The following is a 12,042-nucleotide window of genomic DNA, read 5'->3' as shown; positions in this document are numbered from 1 at the left end:
TTTTAATTAGAAGATAATTGTTTTACAATATTGTTTGGTTTCTGCCATACATCAACATGAATCAGCCATAGGTATACTTACGGTCCCTCCCTCCTCAACCTCCCTCCCGAACCTCCCTCCCTTTTCAAGTGTATCCCCTTTGTTTAGCTTTCATAGGGTTATTTCTCACAGTTTATTGGTATCAACATTTTCTACTCTGCATGAAGGGTGGAAACCTTACTTCCACGTTTATGCCTTTAAATAACATTGCCTTGAGCATCAGATGGGCTTCCGTGGTAGCTCAGGTGGTAAAGAATCTGCCTACAATGTGGGAGACCTGCCGGGTTTGACCCCTGGGTCAGGAAGATCCCCTGGAGAAGGGAATGGCAACCCACTCCAGCAATTTTGCCTGGGAAATTCATGGACAGAGGATCCTGGTGGGCTACAGTCCACGGGGTGGCGAAGAGTTGGACGTGACTGAGCGACTAACAGTGCACTGATCACAGATGGTATATTTTTTGTTTCAGTCACTGAGCGCTCTGGTTTACATAGCTCCCGAGGAGGGGGGTTTATTGCACGTGCCCACAGTTCTTGGCTTACGTTGCTTTCCCTTTCTTCCTGTTGGTCCAAGATTCCTTCTTTTGCCGCTTCCTCTCTGTTTGAGAAACTTCCTTTAGCCAACCTTTAAAGGCAGGTCTGTTAGATACAAGCTTTTCATTTGCCTTAATCCGAGAATGTTTGTTTCCTCCGTATTCCTGGAGCGCGCGGCCTCACTGGATCTAAGCGCACACTTAGACAGGCTTTCCTCTCTCCGCACTGGAGGCCTGGCATGCCACCCCAGCTCCCACGGTGTCAGCCCGCGTGCCCGCTGTGCCTGAACTGGCGTCCCCTGTGGGTGATGCGTCATTCCTCTCGTTGCTTTCAGGGCTTTGTGTTTGTTGTCAGTTTTCAGAAATGCAGTTTTGATGGTGTATTGACATGCAGTGCTTTGGCTTTAGGCTGTTTGGAGTTTTCTCTGCTTCCTGAACCTGTAGGGTTATGTCTTTTGCCAAATTTGGCAAGTTTCAGTCATTACTTCTTTTAAAAAATGTAACTTATTTACTGATTTTGGCTGTGCTGCGTCCCTTGCGGCGTGGGCTTTTCTCTAGCTGTGGTGAGCAGGGGCTACGCTTTAGCTGTAGTGTGAGGGCTTCTCCTTGCTGTGGCTTCTCCTGTCATGGAGCACGGGCTTTGGAGCATTTGGGCTTCAGCAGCTATGGCTCTTGGGCTCAGTTTCTCTGACGCATGTGGGATCTTCCTGGACCAGGGATTGAACCCATGTCTCCTGCACTGGCAGGGGGATTCTTCACTGTGGAAGCCCTAGCCCTTACTTCTTTAACATATCTTTCAATTCCATTCTCTCCTTCTTCTGGGACCCCAAGGACGACCTGGAGGTTCTACTGTCATTGTGCTTGAAGCTCTCACTTCTTTTTCAGTCTGCTTTCTTGGTTGCTGAGGTTGGGGGTAGATTCTATTTCTTGTCCTCAAGTTCACTGATTCTATCTGCTGTCATCGCTTCTCTACTACTGTGCCCCTCCGGTGAGGTTTATATTTCCATTACATTTCTCAGTTCCATAATTTCCATTTGGTTCTTTTCCAAAATAACTTCTTCTTCTTTGTTGAGACTTCAGTTTTTTTGTTTCAAGAGAATTTTTAATTGTTTGTTGAAGCATTTTTATGATAGTTGCTTTAAAATCCTTGTCAGATAATTCTAACACCTGATTCGTCCTGGTTACTGGTGTCAACCAGGTGTCTTTTCTCATCTTGGCTGTGATTTTCTTGTTTCTTGGTATGATGAGTGAATTTCTACTGTATGTTAGATATTCTGGCTATTATGTTAGAAGATCCTGAAAGTGAAAGTTAAGTCACTCAGTCATGTCCGACTCTTCGCGACCCCATGGACTGCAGCCCACCAGGGTCCTCCATCCATGGGATTTTCCAGGCAAGAGTACTGGAGTGGGGTGCCATTGCCTTCTCCAAAGAAGATACTGGGTCCTGTTTAAATATTTTCTTTTAAAAGGAAGTCATCCTGTTTAGGTTTAGCAGGCAAGTCCTCGCCTACTTCTGTGGGATGTGGTTCCAATTATAATTTAATTTTCAGAGCCTTTATGCTATAATTTTTTCCTAAAATTCTGGCATGTGGGGTGTAGATATACAATCCCTTTTAGTTTCCTGAAAAGGGAATGAACCCATGCCCCCCTGAAATGAAAGCATGGAGTCTTAAACACTGGACCTCCAAGGAAGTCTACATGGTATAGTTTTTGATTTGAGGAGGTGGGGTTCCACTTGCCGGTGTCCCCCAGGCATTTTCTCCTTGGTGGAGAGAGGAATTCTCTCACATCCTTAGCTGGGCATCTGTGGCAGGACCCCACCCCCAAAGTGCTCCTGGCTCCCCAGAGTCTCTCAGTGGGGGAAGGGAGCCTCAAACCTGGTGGGCAACATGCAGTTTCAAGCAGTAAATTAATGTTATCTTCTAAGTCAGATAACAAGAGCTCTCATTTTAGTTTTCAGAGTAGCTTAAGGGACTGTACTCAATCATCTAAAAAATGGACTGTATTCTCCACCCATGCAAAGTCCCACCCCTGGTGCAGAGCGGGTGTGCATGTCAGCACCTCCAGTTGTATCTGATGGAATCAGGCAATTACTGCTGCTCGGGTTTGTTTGTTTGTTCTTAAAGTGTGAATGCCTTAAGCAGGCCATGTACACTCCAGGTCACCACAGGCCCTGTGACCCGCTGATCTGTCATACTGACTGAGTACATACTGTGTTGTAGGAACTCCTCCAGGGGCTATGAACACATTAATGAACAGATCAGACAACCCCCCCAAACCCCTGTGCTCAAGGCACTTGCATTCTAGGACACCTTACAGCCTCGTGCCTGTCTACTTCCTCCCACTTTCTTCCCCGCCTGCCTGTGGGCATCCATGTCTGTGCCTTATTCAGAGGTGAACCAGGAGAAACTAAGATCATGGACGTGAGTTTAAGCAAACTCCCAGAGATGGTGAAGGACGAGGAAGCCTGGCACGCTGCAGTCCATGGGTTGCGGACAAAACTTAGCAACTGAACAACAAGATCTCTTAAAGTAATTTTAACTTCTTTTTTTTTTTTTTACTATGGCAATTTCTTTTCTTCACAGTCCAAAATACTGTACCAAATAAGAAGATAGTATGAAGGAATCACCAATGCATTGGTGTAGCAAATATTTTAATAAGAAAAAGGGGTGGACAGCGTTGACTTCTGAAACATTTTTGAAAAGTGCGTTTTGCAGATGATGTGTTCTTGATGTTGGGATGACAATTTCAAAGGCTGTGATCCTTTCCTGAATCCCAGAGGAGAGTGATGGAAAACACCGTTGACTTGGGTCAACGCATACCAAGAAGATTAAATTTAGGATTAGAAATCTTCCAGGGCTTCCCTGGAGATCCAGTGGTTAAGAATCTGCTTGCCAATACAGGGGACATGGGTTCCAGCCCTGGTCTGGGAGGAGCCCACATGTAGCAGAGCAACTAAGCCCGTGCTCTGAGATAAGAGAAGCCACCATGATGAGAGGCCCCACACCCCATGACGAAGAGCAGGCCCTGCTTTCCACAACGAGAGAAAGCCTGTGCCCAGTGACGAATACCCAGCTCAGCCACAAATAAATAAGAAATTGTCCATCTGGAATAGTGAGGCATGGTAAGACACAGCTACTCTCAGGTGGCCTAGAATCCCAGAATTAGAAAAATCTCTTAGAGTTAATTTTGGGAAGGGTTATTTCATATAATGCATATTAGACGTTATTCCAAGCAGCTGAACCAGCTAAAGACATAAAACATGACAAAGGCTCTCTCAGAACGATTAATGGATGAAATTCCCTTAATGGTTCATTAGCGACATGAAGGATGTGCCTTTCCATGCAGCCATCGTGGAAGACAGGCATCTCCCGCCTGTGGCCCTGCTGTGCGCCTGTCACAAAGCCTGCGTCTGTTCGCACTGTGGTCCTAGCTCAGGCTGGGGGATGGTGCTCAGGTACAAGCCTTAGACCAGAACAAGGCCAGTGCCTTTTCAGACAGAGCATCATAGGATGGGTTTCCTTTCCTAAAATCCCCTTGCACCTTCTTTCCTGTTATTAAATACTCCCGAATCATTTATTGATTGGAGTTAGAATTTAGATTATATAAATCTAAATAGTATTGAGTCATATAATAATATAAAACCGCAGCACAGAGGTGAAAAGAGTTCAAATTCTGCCACTTCCCAGTAGGCGAAGTTGACAACTCACGTCTCCCTCAGACAAAGCTTCCTTCTTGCCAGTGGGGTTGGAGAGCCACCCTCCCAACCCTCACTCACACAGAGATCAAAGGAGGCAGGCGATGCCAAAACACATTGCAAGATTGTCCATCTTATTTGGGGGATGAACACTGGCTCTTGGTAGCTGACAGTGTGATCTTTTTTTATCCCCCAAGAATAATTATAATAGATATTTATTTAAAGTAATACATTTATAGCACAGATAGTTCTACATTGTACATTTCAGATTTGAAAGTGAAAGTGTTGATCATTCCATCGTGTCCAACTCTTTGCAACCCCATGGACGGGAGCCTGCCAGGCTCCTCTGTCCGTGGGATTCTCCAGGCAAGAATACTGGAGTGGGTTGCCAGTCCCTTCTCCAGAGGTCCTTCTCGACCCAGGGATCGAAACTGCGTTTCCTGCATTGCAGGCAGGTTCTTTACGGTTGAGCCACCAGGGAAGCCCACATTTCAGGTTTAACCAACTTCATAAAGATACTTGAGGGCAGCCACATCCACAGATTTAGATTGCATGATTGTTTCATGATGAATTCTTCTCTCTCTTTTCTTTCCCAAATACCCTCTTTCAGGGTATGGTTCAAGGTAGAATTTATCCTCCTCATATTTTGTCCACTGCTCTAAAGGCAAAACCTGTTTCTTCATGCTCAGGTCCAGCGCTCTCTTAATATGTACCCCCCTGTCATTACAAAAGCTCTCAGGAAGCCTTCTTGTGGCTTCTCTTACATGGTCATTCTCATATACTGCGTCACCTCACAGTCAGCCCAGGGTAATGAACCCAACAGTGCTGCAATACCATCTTGGAATACCCTCCAGTCATCTGCCTGATGTTTTGACCCAGAGAGTGTGATCTTTTCTGTGTTTGCAGTACTTATATATATTCTTCCCTCCACCTCCCTGCTCCACCCTCTTGCAAGAAAATGCAGTGCTTACCTGATGAGCTCAACTGTCTCTGAATACATGGTGTAAGGAGATTTGGACTCCATGGGGCCCTGTTCCATGGCATTTCCACACTCAATGAATGACAAGGCTGCTTCTGCATAGTTCAGAGCCTTTCCAAACTTTTCCACCTGATTGAGAGTGAACAGTATCTTCCTCAAGAAGAGTTTTTCAAACAGCGTTGTCACAAAATCTATATACTTTATTTGAGAAACTCGACTGTAAAGTTCCAAACTCTTGCGAATGGAACCCAGAAAAAGTAGAAATAGGGTAATTCCTTCTCTAGTTATTTTCACAGATTCCTGCTAACAAGTGAGTGAATGGTTAAACAGAGTTACGCCAAATCCATACCACAATCAGAATTGCACAGAACTTCACAGCTGCTTTAATTTCTATTGTCCTCTCTCTTAACTCCTAATGGTCAAATCAGCTTCACTCCTTGGGCCTTGCTGTTGTGCTCAATATTGATACATGTGTAAGCTGATGGGTCTGACCCTATGTAAGAGTTTTCACATTTTCATGGTATACTCCCACTTGGACAATTTAAGGCCTTGGTTATTACCTTTTACACTGTGACACGTATTAGGATGACCAAAAAGTGCATTTGGGTTTTTCTGTAACATCGTACAAAAAGAAAAAAAAACAACCCAAAGCAAACTTTGTGGCCAACCCAATACCTCTCCACGCCTCCGTGTAGTCATGGATTTTCAGTTGTTTCATGAATAGGACCTCGCCCTAAGGGAGAGGAAAGACAGGGAGGGGAGGCACAGCTCAAGGAATGGCATCAGTTTGGAGACAATGCTGAGCATCAATAGCACTGATTTGGGAGGATTTGTTGCTGTTTTTTAGTTGCTAAGTCCTGTCCAACTCTTTTGTGACCCCATGGACTACAGCCCGCCAGGCTCCTCTGTCCATGGGATTCTCCAGGCAAGGATACCGGAGTGGGTAGCCAATCCCTTCTCCAGGGGATCTTCCTGACCCAGGAGTTGAACCTGTGTCTCCTGTATTGCAGGTGGGTTCTTTACTGTCTGGGCCACAGGGGAAGCCCTTGTGGGGAACCGTCTAAACTTATGTTAATCTTTCCCTATATCAGCTTTACATTCTTAAGTTCTCATAAATCTAAATGTACACATCAGATTCATGGTTCCGTACATTCTTACTCTTGATGGATAGCACATTCTAAATTGGGATTGGATAATCTCCCAGGTTTTCAAACATTCATTCATCAAACAAAACAGAATTACAGAGACTCTTAACTACTGACCTTGCCTCTAAAAAAAAAGTCTTGCCTCTAAAAAAAAAAAACCCTCTCATTATTCATGATACTTTAGGAAACAGAAATGTAAGGTAAAACTCTGTGTTAGCAAATCAAAAATTTAAACAGCTTTAACCCTAAGAAGAGTCTTTCTTGGCAGTGCTTTTAGACTAAGGAAGTCATTTCTTTCAGCAAGTATTTCCTGAAGTACCCGATTCTGTGTGATTTGCAGTTGACACACAAAAGCTCTTTCTAGGAACATGTATTTAGAGAGAAAAAAATTGTGCACTCATAAGACAGCTCAAAGTGCAAGGGAGTCCATGATTAACTAGTGAAATGCAAAGGAGTCCAATGCCAAGGGAGGGCAGGAGGGAGCAAGTGACGGGGCACAGGGCGGCTGGGGGGCCTCCAGGAGGAGACCTGCAGGGACCCAGAAGGTGACCCAGGAAGGGAAAGCATGATCTGGCGGAATCTGGGGAGGACACTGAAGGTGTGAGTGTGCATGACAGTGAGAGTGTGTATGTGTGAGACACTGTGAGTGTGCCCTCTGCAGGTGCAAAGCCCACTGGCTGGCACAAGTCAGGTGTGCTTATAGGCAGCAGGGGCCAGTGTGGTTGTAGCACAGTGTCACTGGGAAAGGCCAGGCTGGGCAAGGTGACACGGAGTGAAGAATCCTGGTAAACTTTGGATGATTCAGGCAGGCAACTTCCTGCTTTAAAATTCAATGTGACCACGCACTGGCATCTACTGGCAACCAGACCTCTCCACCACAGACGTCCCCAGACTTTTTGGCCCCAGGGACCAGTTTTGTGGAAGGCAGTCTTTCCAGATGAGTCGGGGGATGGTTTGGGGACGATTCTCATAAGGAGTGCACAACCTAGATCCCTTGAACTTGCAGTTCACAGCAGGGTTCACACTCCTAAGAGAACAGAATGTTGCTGCCGACCTGCAGGAGGCAGAGCTCAGGCAGTGAAGTGAGCGATGGGGAGCAGCTGAAACACAGACGAGGCTTTGCTTGCCTACCACTCGCCTCCTGCTATGCAGTCTGGTTCCTAACGAATCACAGACTGGTAGTGGTCTGTGGCACAGGGGTTGGGGACCCGTGCTCCATCAGACTGTGGGATTGTGAGGATAAGATCTCTACCTCCTACTTCCCTTCTGTATTTTCTGATACTCTGTGACTATTTCCCTGGTATACCAGTGGACCCAGGCAGTGAGCTGCATACTAATAAATGCTTGGTGGGCAACCTCAGTAGCATTGAGGAGGGTGAGGTTATAGTTTATGCATCTGCAACCCTGGAAGAATAATACTCTGAAGGTCATTTGAGAGTCCCTTGGACTGAAAGGAGATCCAACCAGTCCATCCTAAAGGAGATCAGTCCTGAGTGTTCATTGGAAGGACTGATGTTGAAGCTGAAACTCCAATACTTTGGCCACCTGATGCGAAGAACTGACTCTTTGGAAAAGACCCTGATGCTGGGAAAGATTGAAAGCAGGAGGAGAAGGGGACAACAGAGGATGAGATGGCTGGATGGCATCACCAACTCAAAGGACATGGGTTCGGGTAAACTCTGGGAGTTGGTGATGGACAGGGAAGCCTGGTGTGCTGCAGTCCATGGGGTCGCAAAGAGTCAGACACGACTGAGCAACTGAACTGAACTGAAGGTCATTTGAGATGCCTTACTCATCTCTAGTTCCCTGATTTCAGTTATGAACGCTGGAGGGGAGCAGAACTGAAATGACCAGGGAAGAAGGGGTCCTTTAGGATGAGATTTTCAGACGGGACAACCATATGATCTCTTACAGAAAAAAATCAGAAGTTTTATATCTCTTGCCTGAAGGCGTTAAGCTTTCCCAAATAAGAAAACTTACTCTTTGAAAACATCAAATCATAGTAACTTTATGGTCTTATGTGTGTGTAATAGTTTCTTGGTTGTCCAGTTTCAGAGGAAGTATTTATTTTGGCAGGTACACATGAAGAACAACAAAAGTCTTTTTGAAAAGGGATTTGATCCTGGGACCAAGCCAAGGACTGGACAGGCTAACAAGGGAGAAAAATGCAAACCTTTTTTTCTTTTAAGGAAAAAAACAAGACAAAAAAAACTACCACCCACTGACTCCATTGCCTCTGGTTCCCATTCAAACTTTAGGACTAAATTGAAATATTTGTTTATCCAGGGCTTCCTCCAAGTCAGACATTATTAGTTGAGGTCATAATTTATTGGGCCATGAGCACTGGATTATATAAACACTTCTGCATTTAACAGACCCAGCCATCCTTGTAATAGATTTTATAATTACCCCGGCTATGCTGCCCCAGCGATGGAGCTGCAGTACGAACGTAATTTGGAGGAACAGATCTGGAAAGAAAAGGTCTTACCATCGCATCTGCTTTATGCTTCATTCGCTTAGCTTCTTGCATAAAATAATCTGCACTGCGTGGCCTACAAGGAGAGAGTGACACGAAACATCATTACTGTGCAAGTGTAAGATCTTCAGCGACGATTTTTTCCTTTGCTCAAACTTGAACCACAATTTCAAGACTCTGCTTAAGATGGAATCAAGTATTTTTTTTTTTTTTTGCATTTCCAAACTACTGCCTGTATGTAAAAGACCACCATTATATTGCTCTTAAGTTACCAATTCAAAACATGCTCAATATATGTAGATAAATATATACATGTTTATGGTTATTTTTTAACATGGGTCCCCAGTGCCTAATTTGTACATCAGATTTTTTTTATCTCATGGTTAAGAAAATGCAAAATCTTATTTCACATGCTGCTGCTGCTGCTAAGTCGCTTCAGTCGTGTCTGACTCTGTGCGACCCCATAGAAGGCAGCCCACCAGGCTCCCCCGTCCCTGGGATTCTCCAGGCAAGAACACTGGAGTGGGTTACCATTTCCTTTTCCAATGCATGAAAATGAAAAGTGAAAGAGAAGTCGCTCAGTCGTGTCTGACTCTTAGCGACCCCATGGACTGTAGCCTACCAGGCTCCTCCATCCATGGGATTTTCCAGGCAAGAGTACTGGAGTGGGGTACCATTGCCTTCTCTGAGACATTTACATAAAACAATCCACTTTTGATATAAAGATGGCAAAGATATAATAATTGTAAAGATGTGCATAGATGTGTGTATTTGTCTAGCCTTATGAAAATCGGTGTTGTTTGTTTGCATAACTGGTACCTAAAGTTGTATGTGTCTCTATAATTACTTTAATGCTTTGCAGTGAGAAATGAAAAGAGGTGATACCGGAATGATTACATTCCAGTTGTAATGAAGCTAATTGTAAAGTGATGTCTACCTTGTCACAGTGCAAATACGGCTTGTATTCTCTTGAGTTCTGATTAGCTGGCTGGTAAACATTTAACCCCAGGCATGGGCATTATTAAAGCAATAACCCGACTCTGCTGCAAGATGAAGGTAATTCATCCAGAGACGAATCTGAGAGTGTGAAATGACCCCAAGTTACATAAAACCACTCATCAGACAGCACCTTTAAGTACTTCATCAGGTGGATTTTTAAACATCTACATAGTTTAGGTACCATCAGTATAAACGTTTTATGTATTATGGGTCTTTATGTAATCAATAAACCTGACCTATTCATGAATACTCAACATAAGGCACCACGCCCTGAATGAGAGATAAGATGTTAGTAGTGATAATAATCATACACTGTGTAGTCTGTTTAACACACTTATTTTGAACTGCCTTCTTTCAGATTCTAATGGGTCTTTTTCCATACTACAATATTAGGTAGCCAGGGCATCCTTTTATTCTAAGGGGTCAAAATGCTTAAAAAAATCACACAGATCGTGTCAATGACATTACCATCCAAAACTGTGATCCTCATTTGAAAGGTTTAATCAATCAAACAAAGGCACAAACCAGGATCAAAGCAAATACTTTAATCTTGGGTCACACATCACAGAAGCAAGAGAAAGACCTTGGTTTTCTGTCTCTTCTTCCCCATAAAATATCGTCAGCACTTGTGGTAACATGCTGGGAATATTTAACTTTCCCAACGAGGAAACAGGAACGCGGCTGCAGGGCCCCCCTTATGTGTATGATGAAACCCCCGTCTCTGGGTCATGATCCCTTCATGTTTTCCCGGCCACGCAGGCCTGAGCCCTTCCTTTCATCCTGACGGATCTGCATGGGTGGGTGAAGCCTATGGGTTCCCTCAAAGGAGGGCCCAGCTTCGACCACCTCTTCTTTCTCCAATTTATCTCCTCTATGTTTATTCCATTTGAATGACGTTTTGGTTGCTTTTCATGGTGGTTTATTCTTCTTTGTCCACAGATTGACCTTTGAACGCGTACTGGCTATCTGTTGGGTCTTTGATGCCAACTCTGGCAATTCACATTATTTTTGTTCTTGTTTTTTAATAGACTGTCAAGTTTTCTGAGCAGTTTTAGGCTCAGAGCAAAATGAAGTGGAAAATACAGAGTCCCCATAAACCAGTCGGTACACGTGCACAGCCTCCCTTACTACTAACACCGCTCAGTTGAGCAGCCCATTTGTTACAATTGATAAACCTAAACGGAGTGACTTCCTTGATGGTCCAGTGGCTACAACTCAAAGCTCCCACTGCAGGGGGCCGAGGTCTGATTCCTAGTTGGTGAACTAGATTCCACATGCCATGACCAAGAGTTTTCATGCTGCATGAAAAGATCCCACATGCCGGCACAGTCAGATTTTAAAAAAAACCTAAACTAACACATCATTATCACCTTAAGTCTGTAGTTTACATTTGGATTCACTCTTGGTGTGGCACATTCTATGGGTTTTGAAAACTGTTTGATGACACATATCCACCATAACAGCACCACACAGAATAGGCTCACATCTTAAAAATCCTCTGCAATATTTTTTGTCTTTTTGCGGAACGCCCCAGAACAGAAGACCAGATCTACCGCTAGCTAGAAGCCAGGTCTGACTCCTGAGTTCAGATGGGGTCCTGCAGCCTACCTGTTCAGGAAAGGAGCTCCCGTATCTCCATCTACTTCCTCCCTGCTGTTATCACTTGCTATGAACGCTTCCTTGTCAATATCCCCTTCTTTCCTCAAGGACCACATCCACCCAGGTCCAGGCTTTCATTACCTCTCCCGGCCTCGAGTTTCACTCCTGTCCCATCTCTCCTGAGCTTTATAACTCTTGAGCAATGTTTGTAAAACATGGCTTTCATTATATATCACCACCCTACTCACAGATCTAAAATCAAACTCCAGAGCCTCTGAAATGGAATCTCAGTTCTGGTCCTTAGTAATCTTGCCTAACCCTCTTCACTGCATTACTTACTCACCAAGTCCCTCAGCCACAGTGAGTGGTGTCCTCACTGGCTGGTCAACGTTTCAGCACTGTTTTAGAAGCCCTTCTCTCCTCCCTAGAACACCCTCCTCTCTGCTCCTTCACTAAATGCTTACAGTGAGCCAGATGTTGCTTGTCTCTCAAATTCTCAGGCCCTAAGGCCTTTTTGCTGGGAAAGATTGAAGGCAGGAGGAGAAGGCAGCAACAGAGGATGAGATGGTTGGATGGCA

General features: G+C 44.6%; 1 protein-coding gene and 1 pseudogene across 16 annotated transcripts in view; both read right to left on the bottom strand.

Annotated features, from left to right (window-relative positions):
• The window catches only part of AFF3 (ALF transcription elongation factor 3), a 632,195-nt gene that overhangs the window by 16,118 nt on the left and 604,035 nt on the right, over positions 1-12,042 (bottom strand). For all 15 annotated transcript variants that reach the window (XM_086327945.1, XM_086327946.1, XM_086327947.1 and 12 more), the window contains 2 exons: positions 8,879-8,942; positions 5,238-5,374 (listed from right to left, as the gene is read on the bottom strand). In XM_086327945.1, coding sequence (XP_086184071.1) covers positions 5,238-5,374; positions 8,879-8,942 — 201 coding nt within the window. The remainder of the gene's footprint in view (positions 1-5,237; positions 5,375-8,878; positions 8,943-12,042) is intronic.
• On the bottom strand, positions 965-5,057 carry LOC147363713 (cytochrome b-c1 complex subunit 7 pseudogene; annotated as a pseudogene). Its single transcript, XR_015137382.1, has one exon. The product of XR_015137382.1 is annotated as a cytochrome b-c1 complex subunit 7 pseudogene (transcript).

Source organism: Bos grunniens, chromosome 11 (genome assembly GCF_055505025.1).
Source record: "Bos grunniens cultivar Pamir isolate PY7600 chromosome 11, Bosgru_T2T1.0, whole genome shotgun sequence".
NCBI classification, from domain to species: domain Eukaryota; kingdom Metazoa; phylum Chordata; class Mammalia; order Artiodactyla; family Bovidae; genus Bos; species Bos grunniens.
Note: the sequence above shows the minus strand (reverse complement) of the source record. Positions and strands in the feature narration are given on the sequence as shown.